Below are 19,440 nucleotides of genomic sequence, written 5' to 3'. Positions count from 1 at the left end.
CAGAGGTGCAGGAGGACAGTGGCACAAGGACTGGATGTGAACTTGGGTCTCTGATGTTCCCCAAAGAGCAGCTCAGAGTCTGGGTGCAGGGAAAGCTCTGCCTCAGTGGGATGGTGCAAATCAAACTGTTCACAAACCCAGATAAGAGGCAAAAAACATTCCAAGCCATGGAGCTTTCCAGGAGATGTGGGTTCACCCAGTGGGAGCAGGAAACACCCCTGCCCCAGGAGTGTGCCTCAGTTTCCCCCCAGTGTGCGTAAAATCAGTGAATGATGTAGGCACCTTTCAAACAGGGCTTTGCTGGAGAATTACTGCAGGAATACAAAATAAAGGATATTTCTGCATGAATTAAAAATGCTGAAGTGGCTTGAGGCAGCATGTGAGGCTGCTCCCTTGATTTATCCTCCTCCACTCTCCATCCCCCTCCACCTTTCCCACCCACCCTGGTGTGTCCACGTCCTGAGCTAAAGCAGTCTTGGCAGCAGCACCAAGCCCTGCAGCCCAAACTCCTGCTGAGGGAGGAAGGCAGCGTGCAGCACTGCTGGTGTGAAGGAAACTATAGGAAGATTAGGAAATGTGTGATGGGTTTTGATAAGTGGAGGAAGCAGGTCATGTCCTGCTGCGAGTGGGCTCTTCTGGGGGTATGAAAGCAGCTCTGCCTCCGTCCAGAATCACTTGGTGCTCTCTCTGCTCTGGCTGAGGATGTGCTGGGCTGGCAGGATGGTGCTGGGCACCCTCAGCATCCTGCTGGGTCTTGTCCAGGCAGCAGCAGCCTGCGAGTTTGGGCCCTTTCCCTACAGAAGCACCGGGATCGTCTGCAGGATGACCAAGCCCGCGGCATTGCTGTGTAAGTGCTGCTCCCTGGGGCTGCCTTTGCCCCAGCTCCGCCAGAATTCTGGGACACATCAGCCCAGGGAGGGGGTTCTTGCTTCCCTGCCTCTTGTGTGAGCACCTGCCTGCAGCACAGGTAAAAGCATGAGCAGGCAAAGGAGCTTGAAAATCGTTCACATCTCCTCTCCTCAGCCACAGGATTTAGTGCTGTTCCTTTGGGCTTGGCATGATGAAAGAGCTTGAACAAATGTGTGCTTGATTTCTCTCCTCATTGCAATCTCATCTCTTGGGGTGGGTGAAACAGGTTCTCACCTGCTGTGGGGTTATCTGCAAGGATTTGGGAGCTTTGTGGGGGAAGAAGTTAATTCTTCTGTGAGGGTGGGAACATCTTGTCCTGGCCCATCTGACAGAGGTAGATGCAGAGAAAGGTGTATTCATGCTGGGCTGAACTAACAGAGGGTATTTCTGGTTTTTTTTTGTACAGGAAGGGAAAATCCTGTACAAGGATGTGCTTGAGGCTGTGGCTGGAATGGGCTGTGTAACATTAGGGAAATGGGCACAGAAACTTTTTCAGAATTTTTTCTTTGTAGACCCCAGAGCTGACTGCAATACAAGTAAGCAGAAACAAAGCGCAAAGCTCTGGGGTAAAGTCAGCAGCTTGTGTGGGGTAAGGATGAGCACAGCCTTGCCTTTCCAAAATCTGCTCCTGATGTGTGTGAAAGCTGGCCACGACTCCCTGGGACAGCTCCCACTGGTGGCTGTCCAGCCACACACGCTGCTGTCCCTTGCTGCCATCAGCTGTCACAGTTAGGGATTTTAATTTTTTACATTTAATATGAAATTACTTGTAGTGCCTCCTGAATCCAACAGAAATGCCTTGGATAAAAGCCTTCTGCAGTGCTTTAATCCAGAGAGCAGCTCTGGCTTTGTAGCCAGGACAGATTGCAGTTGGACATCTCTGCCATTTCTTCTTCTCTGCCATTTCTTCCAGTGAACAGGGAAACAGCCCAGGTGATCCAGGCAGCCTTCAGGAACGCCCAGTTCCCAAACATCACCGGGGAAAGGTCCATGAGGCTGCTGGGCAGGGTGGCCTATGGGCTCAGTGGGTGAGTATGTCCCTGTGTCTGTGCCAGGGGAGGGATGGGGCACACAGGGGACCAGGAACTGCCCTTGGAGGGAGCTCTGATCCAGCAGCTCCTGGGGAAAGCAAAGCTCTGCACTGGGGCACACACTGGTTTGGATCTAAGCCTCACAGACAATTTGCATGTTAAGGTTTAGGCTGCTAATGTGTTATTTTAGAGTTATTTATTTTTCCAGCTGAGTGGGAAGGCAGCGTGTAGAGCTCATTTCTGACAATGGGGATGGGGAGTAATGTCCCTGTGGCCACCGATAGCAGATGGTGCCCAAGGCACATGGAGAGGCAGAGGGGAGCCATCAGGGTGCCAGAGCCAGCCCTGTCAGCAGGATGTCACTCGGCTGTGTTTGTGACAAACCAGGCTGAATGTTGCTGTGTTATTCACTTTTATTTGGGGAGCACAAACCCAGGGGTGTACTCACAGAACAAATTCTGCACTCACAGAACAGACTTCCTGCCATGACCACGGCTGCACAGAGCACTGCAACAAAACAGGGTTGCATTGTTCCCTGTTTCCTGTTTAAATCATCCCAAAACCTTGCATCCAAACATTGCACAGTGCACCAAGGCTGAGCACAAGCATCACAGTCACTGTCCTTGTCCCTGGCCCTGGGATTTGCAAAAGCTCCAGAGTCTGGCCCTGGAGTCCCTCAGAGACCCCATCCCTCAGGAACAAACCCAAAACAATCCCAGCACACAGCTCTGGGCTGGGACAAGCTCTGTCTCTGCTGTTTCCAGCATCCAGGTCAATGACTTGTCCATCGAGAGGAGCCAGGTGGAGCTCAGGGAGGACAATGCCATCCACATCTCCATCAGGAACGTGACAGCCTTGTTCAAAGGGACTCTGACCTACGGCTACGCCGGCGCCTGGTTGTGAGTATGGGGCTGGAGCTGCTGAGCTCCATTCTCAGATCTGCTGCTGAGCTTCATTTCCAGCTCTGCTGCTGCCCCTGGCACTGGCGCATGGGGCTGGAGCTGCTCAGTTCCTCTCCCAGCCCTGCTGCTGTGCTCTACTCCCAGCCCTGCTGCTGATTTCCACTCCCAGCTCTGCTGCTGAGCTCCATTTCCAGCCCTGCTGCTCTGCTCCCCTCCCAACCCTGCTGCTCTGCTCCAGTCCCAGCTCTGCTGCTCTGCTCCACTCCCAACCCTGCTGCCCATCTCCCCTCCCAGCCCTGCTGCTGCCCCTGGCACTGTGGCAAAGCCCAAGTGGGGCTGCTCTCCTCAGTCTCTCTGGCCACTGATGACTGCCTGAGACAGGATTTTATACTCCAGCAATGCTTCTCAGCCCCTTCTTGCTTTCTGCCTTTCTGTCCTCTCCTTGCATGACAAGACCAGGCGGCCAAAGCACAGGAGCTGACTGAGTCTCTCTGCTTTGTTGCTCTGTAAACTCTGAGTGGGTAAAAAAAAGGGGGGGTTAATGCTCCAAAGTGCCACTAAGGCAGGAGCTTGCAATGATTTAAAGCCAGAGTGTCTGGGATGGGCTGGGGTGTGCTGGGGGTTGGCCCATTGCAGTGCCAGGACAGCTGTGAGAGGTGTTATAAAATCCACATCTCTCAGGGAGAAGCTGCTCCTGGCCCAGGTGGTTCCTCAATGTCCCCTCTTCTGCCATTACAGCTTGCAGCTTTTCCATTCAGTTGATTTTGAAATTGAGTCTTCCATTGACCTCCAGCTAAATATCAATCTGAGTAAGTATGCTGCAACACCCAAACATTTTGCAATAGGAATAAATTCCCTCCCCACTCTGGTTTGTGGGTTGCATGCACTGTCATGTCAGGGGACAGCTGATCCCTGCTGGCAGGAGCCAGGGCAGCTGGCAGGTGTACAGATGAAGAAGGTGCCTGGCAGAGCAGCTCAGCTGGAGCTGTGAGCAGAAACCATCCAGGTGCAGGGCAGCCCCACCTGCCCCAACCTGGCAGGGTCTGGAATCTTTTGGAAGCATCCCTGGGATGTGGGGAGCCCTCTGCAGTGGTGCCCTGCTCCAGCTCCTGCAGTGTCACAGACATCTTTTTATGAAAATCCTTTCTTTGGGATTTTTTTCTTCCTGAGAAGCTGAGAGGCCTCAGGGACAAAATGTAAACAATGGTTATCTGCTGCTGTGGAATGCAACAGGTGCATCTGGGATTGGTCTCATGTGGATGTTTATAATTAATGGCAAATAGCCCAGCTGGCTCGGACAGAGAGTCTGGGACAGCTGCCTTTGTTATTCATTCTTTTCTATTCTTAGCTGGCCTTCTGAGAACCTTTTCTTCTATATTTTTAGTATAGTTTTAATGTAATATATATAATAAAATAATAAATCAAGCCTTCTGTAACATGGAGTCAGATCCTTGTCTCTTCCCTCATCCTAAGACCCCCGTGAACACTGTCACACTGCAGTCTCTGCAAAGTGTACTCTGCCTTCTCCTCTCAGTAACAAATCAGCTAATTTTTGGTTTTTTTCCTTTTTCCTTTTGTCCCATGCAGTGTGCCAAAAGGACCAAGTGGCTCCTGACGCTTCAGACTGCTACTTGACTTTCCACAAACTCACACTCCACCTCCAAGGAGACAAGCAGTGAGTCTGACCCCTTTCAACACTGAGATTCATTGTCCCCAAATGCCACCCACCCAAACGTGCAGACCTCACTGTGCTCCCTGTCTTGCACAGACCTGGCTGGCTGAAGCAGCTCTTCACAGATTTCATCTCCTTCACTCTGAAGCTTGTCCTCAAGAGGGAGGTAAGATAAGATCAGCCTGAGGACTGAGGGAAGCCCTCTGTGCACGCCACACAATTTCTTGCCCACAAGACAGCAGCAGTGACATGTTAGTGCTCAAGAAAAATAAGACAAATAAATGGAATCCACAATAAAAAAGCAGCTTGGGCAAAGTGAGAGCTGTTGCTGACCCTGAGGCTGTCAAGGGATTCTGACCAACAGCCCCTAGACCTCAATGAGGCTCAGCTCTGCTCTATCATGCAAAATCCTAATTTTCCCCCCTTTTTTCCTCCTGTAGGTGTGCAAGGAAATAAATACTGTTGCTCAGACACTGACAAATTACATACTTGATTTAGCAGGTAAATATTCTTGGTTTTTCTGCTTTCTTTTTTTATGTGCAGCTTTTAATGTTTGAGTGGTAGCCGCATCCATCAAAAATGTGTATGGGATCCCAAGCCCTCAGACAGCAGCAAAATAAACCTTAATAAAGTTATGTTTGGATTTTTCTGCATCAGGTTGACCTTTTAGGATGATTGCATAGATTCAAAGACATTTCAATTGATAAAGAATTTCTCTTCAGTATGTACTGATCAGCTGTGCAGGATGCTGCAGGACCAACGTTAGCTAGAACAGGAGCAGGTACTGCAGGATTAGGCATGAGGCTGTACACCATCTGGAGATTTCCCACTCCCAAATATCAGGGGAAAGGAGTGCAATGTAAAACCGAGCATAATTATCCAAATTTCCCAGGGAAGAAAGAGAGTCAGGGAGCTGTAGCAGGATCAGTGCTAGCATCCAAAGGAGTGGGAACCCTTGTCCCACCCTGTGTTCCTCATAACACCCCTGTCACCCCCTGCACCCAGCCCTAAAAGTGACTGTCACAAGCCCTCTTTTGACTGTCCCAAGCCCTGTTTAAGGTCCTGTTTCTGTGAGGTTTTTGTGTTTTTCCTGCAGCCAATTTTGTCCGGGACGGGGACATCGCTGTCGATATCTCCCTTGCATCAGATCCTGTCATAAAAGCAACATACATAGAGTCCTACCACAAGGTAAAGGAACCCTAAAATACCCCAGGCTGCTCAGACACCAAAGGTTTTCTGGCCATGCTGTGCTCTGCAGGGCTTGGAGGGGCTGGTTTTGTGGGGCTGTGCTGCAGCTGGGCTGATGCTCCCTGCTGCATCCAGCCAGGCCTTGCCCTGCCATGGCAATGCAGGACTGTCACAGACATCTTTTATGAAAATCCTTTCCTTAGGATTTTTCCTCCTGAGAAGCTGAGAGGCCTCAGGAACAAAATGTAAACAGTGGTTATCTGCTGCTGTGGAATGCAACAGGTGCATCTGTGATTGGTCTCATAGAGTTGTTTCTAATTAATGGCCAACCACAGTCAGCTGGCTTGGACTCTCTGTCTGAGACAGAAGCTTTTGTTATCATTCTTTCCTATTCTGTTCTTAGCTAGCCTTCTGATGAAATCCTTTCTTCTATTCTTTTAGTATAGTTTTAATGTAATATATGTCATAAAATAATAAATCGGCCTTCTGAAACATGGAGTCAGATCCTCATCTCTCCCCTCTTCCTGGGACCCCTGTGAACACTGTCACGCAGGTGGTGGCTTTTCTCCTGTCCCCCTGCTGCTGGCTGTGGCCAACCCCACTGTTTTCCTTCCCAGGGCATTGTGCTGTACAGGAACAGCTCCAGCAGGCTCAGTGACTCTGTTTTCTCCCCATCCCTGCTGACTGAGTCCAGGATGCTTTACTTCTGGCTGTCCGAGCACAGCCTCAGCTCCCTGGCTGCTGCAGCCTTCCTGGAGGGGCAGCTGGTGCTGAGCCTCAGAGGGGAGAAACTCCAGGTCAGTCCCACAGGGGTGCCCTCCTTGCCCCATACATCACATTTTGGGGAGAAAGTGAACAATTCACTAAATGCTGTGTTCTGGTGAGAGCTGGTTTCTGTAGAAGGTGGAAATCTCCAGTCAGTCGCTTCATGTGGTCCTGGAATTGGTGCCCTCTTATCAAGAGGGCAGAGTTATTCCTTGGAGGGATAACAGCAGCTGATAGGAAACTTGTCTGCTGAATTGTAGAGGGATGTGATTTTCTGGGGGATCACTGGGATGGGAACAGGGAGGGAGCTGGGGGAGCTCAGCCCTGTCCTGCCCTGGGCACAGCCCCCAGGAGCAACCATAACCTTTTGCTTCTTCACAATCTCTTTCTGGTTCGTTTCTGAAGGAGCTGTTTGAGATGGAAGACTCAGAAGTGCAGAGGAAGGCAGTGCAGATGGTAACTTTTTGTCCTATTCAGAGCATTGCATGCCAAATGAGGGAATTAGAGATTAATTCTGTTGCATTGTAACAACTTGGGTCCTTCCCTTGGCAATCTGAGTCTTGGGTGGGCCAGAGGAGGAAAAGAGGGGCTGGTGGAGAAGCAGTTGTGCTTTGCAAAGGGGATTTCTCCATCTTCCATGCTGGTTTCCAGTTTCCCTGAAACCTGGCAGAGTAACTGGGCTTGGGTGAACAGAAGGAGGACCTGGGGACAGCAAAAGGAATGCAGCTGTGTGACAAGCTGGCATGAAATTGGTGTGGAAAAAGCCTGACTCAACTTCTGCTCCTCATTCAGATTTTCCAAGGCACCTCCTACAATGACTCTGTGGCCAAGGTGTGGAGCCTCAGCCAGCCCCAGATTTCCTTCCAGCCCGAAGGGACCATTGTGAGGTCCCTGGTAGCAGTGGAGATCAGAATCCTGCTGGCAGGAGAGGAGCCCCTGGTGGCCCTGTACATGGAGAAGGTCAGTTCTGGCACCTCCTGGCTCTGAAGAGTTGGGACAGGCTCTGTCCAGGCCAGCACCATCCCTGGTGTGCAGGGAGCCCTTTGGCAAGGGTGGGTGGGTAACCCAGGGCAGGCGGAGAAGGTAAATCAGTTTATTTTGACACTCCCATGTGTTCCTGTGGCCTTTGAGGCTGGAAATGGTGACAGTGACCCACTGTCAGTGTGCAAGGTGCCCAAAGCAGCAGAAAGCTCTGAGGAGCCCCATTAACATTTCTCTGACACGGGGTAATGCCACTGAGATGTTTTAGGAGAAAGTGAAGACACCATGGAATGTAATTATTTTGAATTCTCCTTGTACCCAAATTCTAGCTCCACACTAAGAGTACAGCTGTGTCAGAAATGGACAAGAAGCTCTGAAGAATGTGGAGCTCAAAACAGAACTTTTTCTCTATGTGAGCCTGTGTGAAGGGTCCTGACTACACTGTGTTTCACCCCAAACTGCTTTACAGTGAATCTAAAGAAGCAGAAGAAAGAAATGCCAACAGCTTCCCTGTCAGGTTAACATCACAGGAAAGCAGTGTGTTTGTCCAGTCTTGTAGCTGTGGGCTGAGACAGACACAAAACCAGCCCAAATCCCTGCCCGTGGGTTGGGCACACTCAATTTTAAAGGTTTAACCACAGCTGAGAATAATTCCCTCAGCAAGTATCCCATGTTAGCAAGGTGTTAGAGGAAATATGTATGGCTGTTTCTTATGCCCCAAATGGAATCTTGAATGCATTTCAAAGATTGCAGAAACACTGGACTAGAAGTGATCCCCAAAATTGTGACTCCCAGGATGAGATCTGCTCCTGGACTGCCAAAACCCTGGTTGTGGTCTGCAACTGCATCACAAAATGTTCCTCTTAAATGAGTGTTTACATGCAGACAACAGCAAGACAATGAGCCCAAGTGGCCAGAATTCAGAGACTGCTTTCTTTTTTTTAATTTGGTTTGCATTGCACTGATTACCTGTACAGAACAGCCCTGAGGCTGTTCTCTCTACATCCAGTGAGATGTTGAGATGGATTTCACTGGGAAAGAACACCCTACAAAGCCATTTCCATCCTCGTGCAGGATTCCAAAATTGCCAAAGTGCAGTGGATGAGCCAGCCTGCAGCTCCCGAGGCTGAGGGCATGAGGGGGGAGTTTAATGCATGCAAGGGGAGAAGGAAAGTGCTGCCCTTCTCTAGCAACACCTGGAGGCAAGGCCAAAAGGATGTTAAACCCTAGAAAACAACCCAAAATGTCCAAATGCAGCTCCTTGCTATAAAGCTATGCCTGAACCTGTTGTTCTTCTCTCTGCAGGAAATCACAGCCACCATCCAGGCTACCTATGCAGACAAGAAACTCATTTTGCAGCCTGTGGACTCCAGGTTGGTCCTGTGCTCTCTTGGGAGTTGCCTCTTTTGGCCCATGTTTAAAAGCAGCACAAAGTGACTTTTCTTCCCCTTTTTTCCCCTTCCCTTCAGTGTAGTGATTAAAGTGTTTAAATGCACAGCTGATCCAAGTGGGGTAAGTCCTAAAAAAAGCATTCTCTAAGCCATTTGAGGCTAAACAATGTCTTTTAAAGCATTTTTGTATGAATTTTCTGGTTTTCAGGAGGACCCATCCATACAAAGCTTCCTGCAGAATATGATCTTGGCTGCTGGCATTCCAGAAGTAACTTCAAGTGAGTTTTCCTTTGGGGAAGTGCCAGCCTGCTCCACAAATTGTCTAACATCAGATCTCCTAAACCTGAGCCCTGAAAAAACCACATTAATAATATAACTGGGAAGGGATGGAACCATGTTTGTGGTTTGAATTTCTGTTGAAAGCTGTTTGAAAATTCTGCTGGATGCACTGGGGGAATGAGGCACCCCATGTAAGTGGCTGGGAGAAAGGAAAAGTGAGTTTTCTGTCAGGCTGAAGGCCGTGGGACATTGGGGCACAATTAGCAGCAGCAATCCAGGATGGACATCCCTGTAAGTGGATGGGTTTGCTTCCACAGGTATTGGATCAGCTCTGACCTCCCTGCTGAACAGCAAAAGGCTTGATCTCTTTGACATCATAAACCCTGAGATCATTACCCGAGAGGTAAGCAGAGCTCAGACCTACCCAGCTCTCAAAGCCCTTTTGGGATTGTGGCAAGAACTAAAATAATATTTTCTGTTCTCTCCCCACTTTTTAGGGATATGTAATTGTGCAGCTTGACTTTGGCTTCCCGAGTCATTTGCTTCTTAATTTTCTTGAGAAAAGTTTGTAGAGCTCATCCCTTCACCGAGGAGCACAGGAACTTGTGTACAACCAGAAAAATTGTGTCTGCACCAATTAAAAGATGAGCTGCTTTAAATCAGTTTTGGTTGAATTTTATTTCCTTTTCCTGAGAAATGCTCTAGGCTCTTTGCAACTGTGCTTCCATGGAGCCTTTCTTCTGCAAAGATTTTGAAGTCTGCACCTCAATCCACACATTTTTACAGGATCTTTAAAGGGTTTGTGTTCTTGGGAGTCAGGGCTGGGCTCTTGAAGAGCACAGGCTTTGGGTCAGCAGTCTCAGGAGGCAGCAGAAATGGGTTTTGCCATCTTTTGGCATCTCTGTTGTTACATTTTGGAAATACAGCACCTTTCATTCTCATCCTGGGTTTTACTTCCACCAAGAGCCTCCTGATTTTGGCAGAATCCAGCAAGTCAACTGATATTAACAAACTCCCATCAAGCTTAGAACCAGTAATGCTAAAAGACCTGGACATGGCTGAAAAGAGTCAATGGGATGTGAATTTGCAGTGCAGTACAAGAACAGAGATCTCGTGCCCAGGGTAATTTCTTACAGACCCTGATGGTTCAGTGGAGAGCTCCAATCTGATAATGGCCATGTTGTTAAGACAGTGACAGCAAAGATGAAAAAAGCACTGAAAATTATAAGAAAACAAAAGAGATTATAAGAGGAAGTTTAAGTGTCTGGTTGAACATCAAGTTCCTTTTCCTTCCTACTACAGTGCAATAATTTATCTCAAGTGGCTCAGTTATTTTCCTGTACCAGTTCATGAGCTTTTTTTTTAAAGTCTTTTCACTTGGAGGAGATCTTGTGTGATCAATCCAACACCTGTAAAGGTGATCACATTACCAAAGGTAGAGATGATGTTCTCTTCCACCACAGAGCAGTATAAAACTTTAAACTTTGTCCCAGGAAGAGGCTGGGCCCCATTTCCTGAGCTCCTTGGGCATGGTGGTTGCTCCCTTTGCATTACCATGGATATAAACCAGGTCCCTCTGAGCTGCTTCTCTGTCACCCACAGCACCAGAGGCCCTTCCTTTTCCTGGTGCCTGCTGGGCTGGCATCCCTTGAGGTGCCCAGGCTGGTGGGGAGGAGGCTGGAGGGGCCTCAGGGGCTCCATGGTGGCCAAGGAAGGTGTGAGCTGAGACAGGAGTGTGTCCCAGCTGTGTCCCTTATTCAGGAGTGTGACCCAGCTGTGTCCCTTATTCAGGAGTGTGACCCAGCTGTGTCCCTGACACAGCAGGAGCTGAGGGGCACAAAGGCAGTGATGCTGTGCTGTGACTGTGCCCTGGAAGAAGCCCTGGGGTGGTGGGCAGTTTTCTGCCTCCCTTCTCACCCTGTTCCCATCACTGTCAGCTGTTTCAGCGCCAGCCAAGGGCTTATCCATGTTCCCTCCTGCTCTAAAGCCACCAGTGCTCAGGTGACGTCTTCACTCCTTACACAGCAATGTCTGCTGTGGGACAATGAGGTCCTCTCAATGAGGACCATGGGGAGCTGGCTTCCATCAAGCCACAGCCCTTAAATGACATGCCACAGGAGAGGGATGTCATTTCATTAATGCTCATTAATAAAAAGGAAATGGGAGGAGAAAAGCACCCTTTTTCTGCCATGCAGGTGCCCGGTCCCACTGGGGCTGCTCAGTGGGGACTGGGCTGGGCTGCCCTTCCCTGGGGACAGAGGAGGACAGGGGAGCTGGGGAAGGACCTGAAGCAGAAGTTTGATGAGGAGCAGCTGATGGAATTGGGAGGATTCAGCCTGGAGAAAAAGCTCAGGGAGGACCTTGGCACTCTACAAATCCCTGAAAGGAGGGTGGAGCAAGCTGGGGCTCTGTCTTTTCCCCCAGGTGGCAAGTGACAGAACAAGAGCAAGCTCCCTCAAGTTACAGCAGGTGACATTTAGGTGGGTTATTAGGGAAAAAGCCTTCATCATGTTGGGAAAATTGATCCACAAACACCATAGGTTTCGGTCCAAAAAGGAGAGAGTGGGGTCTTTTTGACTTTATTAGAATAAAGGGAGAGGCCATGGGGCATTCCCCTGGGATCTCTCGAATTTTTGGAGGACACAGCCTTCCTTTTTACCCCAATTTCCTGGCCACATTTCCCTTCTCTCTTTCCCCCTTGGCTGAGGTCTTTGAGAGGTACAGACCTCCAAATACGCCCGATACCAAAGTTTTCCCTCTAATGTATAACCCTCCCTTTTCATTTTTAATTCTTAAGAAATTTAGGGGTTTTTCTCCCCCATTGTTTCTTTCATCTTTCAATGTCTAATTTCATTTATCAGCAAACCTGAAGTTTATTTGTAAAAGCAAATATCTTTTTCCATTCGTCAATCTGCGGAATCCTTCCCATCGTTTCTTTTATCTCCCAGTGCCAGTTTTATCTACCAGCAGCCCCACAGCTTGTTTGTGAAGACAAATCCGCTATTCCTCTCAATCGAAAGCAGGGTCCGCCTGCGCAGGGTAGCGGTGAGATCCTCATCCCCAGCGCTGTACCCCTGGGTGGGTACCCGGCTGGTGCTGAGCACAGCAGCGCTCAGTCACTGAACTCGCTGATGCGAGAGAGCTTTTCTTTTAGAGATCCAAACTAAGTTATTGCAGGAGGGAGCAGCGAAGCCTCCGCTGCCTGCCGGGGGATCCCGAGCTGCCTCAGCGCCATCCGGGGGCCGCCTCCCTCCCCAGCGCGGCTCCGCAGCCCCACGTGCTTTCCCGGCAGGGCCAACGCTTTCGCTTTCGAGCGCTGCCGCTGTTCGGGGCTCGGCGCTGTCCCGGGTCCGCCGCTGTCCCGGGCTGTCCCGGGTCCGCCGCTGTCCCGGGTCCGCCGCTGTCCCGGGCTGCCCACGGGGACGCAGCGGGGCCAGGTGAGCGCTCCGGGGAGCGGGGACATCGCGCTGGGCACACCGGGGAGGGACAGGGCGAGGCGTCGTGCAGGGAACCCCACGAGGGTTTGGGGCTGGAGGTCTGGCTCTGTGCTCCCCCAGCCCTGAGCTGTTCGTGTCTTGTGTGAAAAGTTGGAACAGAGAACCCACGAGGGTTTGGGGCTGGAGGTCTGGCTCTGCTGCCCAGCCCCAAGGTGTTCGTGTCTTGTGGGAAAAGCCGGGATAGAGAACCCACGAAGGTTTGGGGCTGGAGGGAAAAGCCGGGATAGAGACCACACCAGGGTTTGGAACTGGAGGGGAAAGCCGGGATAGAGAACCCACGAGGGTTTGGAGGGTTTGGGGCTGGACGTCTGGCTCTGTGCTCCCCAGCCCTGAGATGTTCGTGTCTTATGGGAAAAGCTGGGATAGAGACCCCACGAAGGTTTGGGGCTGGAGGGAAAAGCCGGGATAGAGAACCCACGAGGGTTTGGGGCTGGAGGTCTGGCTCTGATTCCCAGCCCTGAGATGTTCATATTTTATGGGAAAAGCTGGGATAGAGACCCCACAAAGGTTTGGGGCTGGAGGGAAAAGCAGGGATAGAGAACCCTTGATGGTTTGCGGGTGGAGGTCTGGCTCTGCTCTCCAGCCCTGAGATGTTCATGTCTTGTGGGAGAAGCTGGGATAGAGAACCCACGAGGGTTTGGGGGTGGAGGTCTGGCTCTGCGCTCCTCCAGCCCTGAGATGTTCATGTCTTATGGGAAAAGCCAGGATAGAGAACACATGGGGAGTTGGGGCTGGAGGGAAAAGCCGGGATAGAGAACCTGCAAGAGTTTGGGGTGGAGGTCTGGCTCTGCTCCTCAGCCCTGAGATGTTTGTGTCTTGTGGGAAAAGCCAGGATAGAGAACCCACGAGGGTTTGGAGGGTTTGGGGCTGGAGATCTGGCTCTGCTCCCCAGCCCCGAGATGTTCGTGTTCCATGGGAAAAGCCAGGATAGAGAGTGGGATGTGAATGCTGGAAAACACCTCCGAGGTTTGGAGTCCGAACTTCAGCCGAGCTGGTGGTTTGTGCTCCCAGGAACAAGGTGGGCCCTGTGGTGGCAAAGTGGGGCAGGGCCTGGCAGGTGTCCCCGTGGTCACCTCCATCCAGCCCTGGTTCTGCAGAGTTCCCCCCACTCAGGGCAGGGCAGCTGGAGTCCGTGTGTCTGTCCGCAGACACGGGTGTTGCTGGATCTGGGTATTTCTTTTCTCTGATACGTGAATTACAGCACAGCACAGTGTGTCATCTTGCCTTCTCTGGGACTTGGCTGCAGGCTCCATCTGGTTTTCCAATGCAGCTTCCTTGGCCTTCAGAGAAATATCAATAACATTTCATTGTGGCAGCCCATCCGATTAGATCTGGAGATCTTTCACACACAGCTCTATCTAGACATGGGGTCTTTTATCTAATCATTCACATCTGCTACATTATCACTTAAGCCTTGTTCTTATTCCAAGGGAAAAGCAACTTGTTTTTTCCTCTTACATGTAATGGAAGAGGTAATTAAATATTTTCTCATGTACCAAAATAATTGGATTTATACATGTGAATAGAAATATTCACATTGGAAGAGCCTTGACCAAAACTAACTCCACTAACTCTTAACTCCAACAACTATTGTTGCTTGTCCTGGTACCATTTCTTTGGACTACTCCTCAAATGCTTTACCTAAATTATCACCTAGCTATAGATTTTAGGCTTGGATGTTACCCTTCCTCTGTTCTGACTGGATATTTTTGCTAATCTATCTGTTTTTACAACAGATACATTTCAGCTGGGGAATTCCCAACTGGTTTTACTTTCATTTTGCTCGGTATTTTGTTCGTTAAAGGCAGGAAGGACTTTGTGCCTGGGGACAGTGGTGGGTTAGCACGTGGGGAAATCAAGGCAGCGAGTTTTGTCCTCCAGCTTTGTTGTTTGGTGACCCCCACGCTGGTTTTGGTGCTGGTACTCTGTTCCTGGGCTCCTGGTAAGTGCTCTGTGCCCTCAGAGCGGGCAAGAAGTTGGTAGATTTGCAACAGGGAGTTTCACATTTCAGTTTAATTTTTTTGTGGCTGGGAGCAGCGCTAATGCCAAGTTGAGGAGGTTTAGTTCTGCAAAGTTTGGTAAAGACGGTTTTGCGTTTGAAGGGTCATGATCGAGGCTCGAAAGTTTCCTGGCTTTTCTTGGGAGGCTTTTGTGCTTCATTTTGGGATCAGGGGTATTTTATTGAAGGTAACTGCCAACCATTCTTGAGCAGAGCAGTAGTACAGGAGCTATGCAGTGTGGCTGAGCTTTCATTCAACTTTTGAGTGTTGCTTTCATCTTGAATATGAGTCTTTCGTTGGTGTGTATGAGTCTACTCTTTGTCTGAATGGCTTTCAGTCTTCACTGGCATTAAGTGCTGATTTTATTAATTTATGTATGCATTTTTTATGGCTTTATTGAGTCTGTTGTTGTCTGGTATCAAATGGTGATTGCTTTCCTCTTCCCTTTCCCTGTGGACACCAACTGCTGCCAGGTGCAGAGCAGGCTGAAATTTCCCTCCACCCTTTCTGCTGAGAGGTGCAGAGCTGGCTCTGGGAACTTTTTCAGCCCCCTACACTTGAAACTCCTTTGTGGGAGCTGTGCAGTCTCAGAGGATCAGCTTTCCACAGTTTTTCTGGTGTGACTGACTGCCTGACTTGAGCAAGAGGCTGCTGCTTCTGCATCAGCTTCCACAGAGGGGCTGACAGCAGCACAGTGGCACAGCCCAGCTCAAATCAGGCAGTGACACCAGGAGAGCTGTGATTCCCACAAAGTGTTCCTCTGAAGCTGTGTTCCCTTGCATCCTAGGGCACAGGGCTCAGTCCTGCATTTTCAGGAGACCAGGAGTGAATCCTCAAATGTCGAAACTTTATGGTTGCTGCTGGTTTGAGTGAGAAGGGACAAAAAGCATCAGAGCTGAGCCTTGGATCAAAGGCAGAGCTCCTAATTTGTGACCCACGTAACTGCCATGGCCTGGCATGTCTACATCAAGCTCTGTTGTCGTTATCCCCAGGCATCTGTACCAAGTGAGGCATGTCCCACGTGTTGGGGTGTGTCTGTGCTCTGAGACTGCCTACAGCAGACCAATGCCCTGTCAGAATATGGAGGAGAAGCCACCTTTGCACTTGACAACTGGAAGGAGACTGATTACACAACCATGCAGGTAGGAGATTGTGTGTGTGGCTTTGTGGGAATGAAGAGGGAATGGAGGTGGCGTTGTCACCAAAGCAGAAATGGGCTGTTTATCCCCACAAAATGAGCAGCAAGAACAGTTGTCACCAAAGCAGGAATGGGCTGTTCATCCCCACAAAATGAGCAGCAAGAACAGTTGTCACCAAAGCAGGAATGGGCTGTTCATCCCCACAAAATGAGCAGCAAGAACAGTTGCCTGAGCCCTCTGTACAGGGGTGTCCTGCACAAACTTTTGAGCTAGATACAGCTGGACAAGGAAAGCCAAATCTGCACACACAAGGAAAGCAAAACAAGGAATTCATTCACAGCTTCTCATGGGCCAGCAGGAGTTCTGCCATCTCCAGGAAAGCAGGGCTCTATCACATGTAATGGTGATCTGGGGGAGATGAACATCATCATTCTAACTCCCTGCCTTCCTCCTTCTTACCCCAGCTTTATGTTCTGAGCATGGCCAGGTGAAGTCAGCTGTCCTGGCTGCGTTCCCTCCCAGCTCCTTGTGCATCCCCAACCATTTGTTGGTAGGGTGTTATGAGAAGCAGAAAACCTTGCCTCTGTGTAAGCACTCTTGGGCAATAACAAAAACATCCCTGACCTCCCCAGAGGTCCTGGTACATGTGAGAGATGTCTGGGATGTTTGGCAGATGGCCAATGCAGCAATGTAGATGCCAACAGCTTCTCCCTGGCTGGTGCCAGAGAGATTGCCCCTGTCCTTCAGTGTCACTGTGATGGCAGACAAGGACTGCCATCAGTGGGCTCAGATCTCTAAACTCAGGAGTAAAGGTGAGAAATTCTAGGTTAGACCAAGGGGTCCAAAAGCAGATCAAGCCACGCAGGGCTGTGTGGGTGAACATCTCTTGCTCCTGTGCCCACTGCTGCCCTTTGTCTGCTGCCTGCAGCCCCCATTCCAGCCCGATGACCTGGATGTGGCGGCAGCTGTGGCAAGAGCCCGTCCCCAGCTGGAGGAGCTGCTCACCCAGTGCCCCGAGTGGCTGCTCTGCACTGCCCGGCGCCTCGTGCCCCAGGCAGCCCTGAGCAGCCTGGGCACCACCGCCAGCCCCAGGGAGAGAACGTCCCTGCTCCTGGACCTGCTGCAGGGGGCTGGCCCTGCTGCCTGGAAGCACTTTGCACTGTCTGTCTGCATGGAGTATGACCTGCCCCTGGACCTGGAGGTGCTGCTCATGAGCTCTGCAGGAGAAGGTAAGAGAGGTCAGGCCAGTTTCCCCTGACCAAAGCCATCACCATCACCCAGTCTAGGCAGTGCCAGACCACCCAGACCACCAGTGCCCTCATTGCATGGCCTTGTTTTTCTTGGAAGTACAACTTCTGCCTTAGAAATGTAATTTGAGGTAAAAGTCCCCTGACATGAACAGGTTAAAACAATAAAAATTGTACGCCCCCCACCTCCAGTAAAGCTGAGATGCAATTTTTGGATGGATTTATTTGAAGGAGAAATACTCCAACCTCTTTGTTCTGCGGATTTTTAATTGTTAATTTTTAAAATGTTCCTGATCCAGAAAGGCAAGGAACACAGAATCATAGAATTACCACACAAAACCACTTCTCCATATTCCTCGTTAGCAGAGGCAGTGGCTTTAGAGAAAATGAGTGATCCCTGGGGACCACGACCCGTTGGTGTGTGTCATCTTGCAAACTACACAGAGTGTGCACACCCTCTACCCTGTGAGGGCCTGGGGGGCCAGATAAGCTGTGCCTTTCCTTTATTGGGCTGCCTTTTATGGTGATTAATTAATTTCTTCTGCAGGAAGTCTCACAGGATGGGTCTTTCTCAACGGTGCTTTCACATTCTGTTGTAACTCTCATTGGTTGCATCAGCTGCGTGGATGCAACCCTTGTAAACAAGTGCAGCAGCAGCAACTTTGGCTGAGATGAAACAGGCAAAGACCAGACAACCATCAGGGAATGTGCATTGGTGGGGATTTCTCTCAGGACTGAAGCTGGAGCAGTTTTCAGCCTTTTGATACTGTGACATATCATAAAAGGATGTCTCTTAAGGAGCTGGCTTATACTGGTTTAACTTTTGTAGTATGATGTAGCTGAGCATCACTAATCCCTCTGAAGGTGAACTGCTTCTGGCCATGCTGAGAGGGTTTTGTGGCAGCTTTGTGCAGTGAGTCAGAAAAGGCCCTTGACTGGGCTGCCAGCTCAGCCAGTGGTTTGTTCACAGAAAACCCTTCTTTGCAGGGAAAGTAGGGCTTCCCTTTTGGGCAACAGTGTGGTTTTAGATCAGCCAGGGCTGCCCATACTCCGAGTTTGTTTGTGTCAGTGAGTGAAATTGTTTTTCTTCTGCCTTGAAAGTGAAACTAACTGTGCTGCAGAGTAACCTGGAAGGAAAAGATCAGATGGTGACTCTTGAACCTGGGTGTTTGCATACCTTATAGTGAGCCTTGGTTTGTGCCACTGTCTGCGTTGCAAGATGCTTGTCCTTTGTCTCTGGCCAGCTGCACTCCGAATTGCAAGAGCAGAATGCTCACATGAACCACAATTAATTTCCCATTTGACTCCTGTAGGTAACTTCAGCCAGACAGAAGAACCGGGCATAGACACGAGAGCCCAGTCATCTGTGCCAAAAGGTAAGGCTGGCACAGACCCTGGGCACTGAGCTCTTGGAGGTTTTATTCTCTGCTCGTGGCCTGGGCAGGGCTCCAAATGTCCAAATGTCCCAGGTGTTGACCCTCAGCACTGGCAAGGTGTGGAGAAGCCACTGCAATTTCATTGTTCTGTTCTTGGTGCTTTGCATGTGAACCTCCCCTGTTTTTGTTTTATTTCCCTGAATTTCAGAAAAGCCTTGCTGGCCCCCTGCTAAGGAACTCACTTATTTTAGTTTCTCCGCAGGAATTTCCCACCCACTGTACAAAATCCATGCTTTTTGCATTTATACTGTGGTCAGTTCATTGGGAGGTGGCAGAAGTTGGTTTGGCTTTTAAAGGAAGAGCAGAAAAACTATCCAGGTGTTGATCAAGCAAAAAGCACTCCAGAGTTGTCAAAATAGGAGTTTAGGGGAACAGATAGTAGGGTTTTCTTCAGGGTGCATTTGGATTTGAGACTTTCCCAGCTGGTGCAGGTCATGGAGAGACACTTTTGCCTCTACTTTATGCTCAGAGACTTCTGAGTCACAGCACTGCAGATGTCACATGAATGTCCTGTGTGTCATGTGCAGGTCTAAGATGTTGAAAAAGAACAGAAAAAAGTGACCAATGTTCTGCATTCAAACTGCTGCCAGCTGCTTTGTGTCCTACTGAGTGCATCTCACCAGTTGCTGGTGGAATGAAAATTTGAAAATAGTGCTGAAAGTTACTAAGACCAGTCAAAAAAGACATGTGCCTCTCTCAGCTCTGTCCATTCTTTCCATCTGAGAGTCCGTCATAAAAAACCAGGAAATGAACTACTATAAACAGCCCTGGGAATCTGTGGGCCCTGCATTCCCCAGGCACAGATATTCCCAGCCATGCTCCCCAGGATATCAAAGCAGTTCCTCTGCTCAAATCAAGGAACAGAGCCTCACCCACCCAGCAAAATCTCACCAGTGAGGTGCTTGTGGCCCACCTCAGAAGAAGCAATTCTGTAATCTCAGCCTGAGTTTACAAATAGCTTTGTCTGTCCAGTTTGTCCTCTCCAGCTCCCCAGATGCTTTGC

The 19,440-nt window shown here is 49.8% G+C and overlaps 2 protein-coding genes across 2 annotated transcripts in view; both read left to right on the top strand.

Annotated features, from left to right (window-relative positions):
- The first annotated feature begins 702 nt into the window (after window positions 1-702).
- CETP (cholesteryl ester transfer protein) lies at window positions 703-9,778 on the top strand. The gene is made up of 16 exons (XM_058034204.1): window positions 703-847; window positions 1,823-1,937; window positions 2,705-2,839; window positions 3,581-3,651; window positions 4,430-4,517; window positions 4,611-4,680; window positions 4,955-5,015; window positions 5,611-5,702; window positions 6,320-6,499; window positions 6,873-6,923; window positions 7,260-7,427; window positions 8,754-8,821; window positions 8,918-8,960; window positions 9,048-9,117; window positions 9,436-9,521; window positions 9,616-9,778. Exons 1-16 carry the CDS (start codon window positions 703-705, stop codon window positions 9,688-9,690), a joined length of 1,518 nt encoding a protein of 505 aa, XP_057890187.1. The 3' UTR covers window positions 9,691-9,778.
- Window positions 9,779-15,751: 5,973 nt separating this feature from the next.
- NLRC5 (NLR family CARD domain containing 5) overlaps window positions 15,752-19,440 on the top strand; it is a 30,512-nt gene continuing 26,823 nt past the window's right edge. The window contains exons 1-3 of the mRNA XM_058034469.1: window positions 15,752-15,757; window positions 16,683-16,983; window positions 18,315-18,377. Coding sequence (XP_057890452.1) covers window positions 15,752-15,757; window positions 16,683-16,983; window positions 18,315-18,377 — 370 coding nt within the window. The remainder of the gene's footprint in view (window positions 15,758-16,682; window positions 16,984-18,314; window positions 18,378-19,440) is intronic.

This window comes from Melospiza georgiana, chromosome 14, assembly GCF_028018845.1.
Source record: "Melospiza georgiana isolate bMelGeo1 chromosome 14, bMelGeo1.pri, whole genome shotgun sequence".
Lineage (NCBI taxonomy): Eukaryota > Metazoa > Chordata > Aves > Passeriformes > Passerellidae > Melospiza > Melospiza georgiana.
The sequence above is the reverse complement of the archived record's forward strand: the minus strand, read 5'-3'. Positions and strand labels throughout refer to the sequence as shown.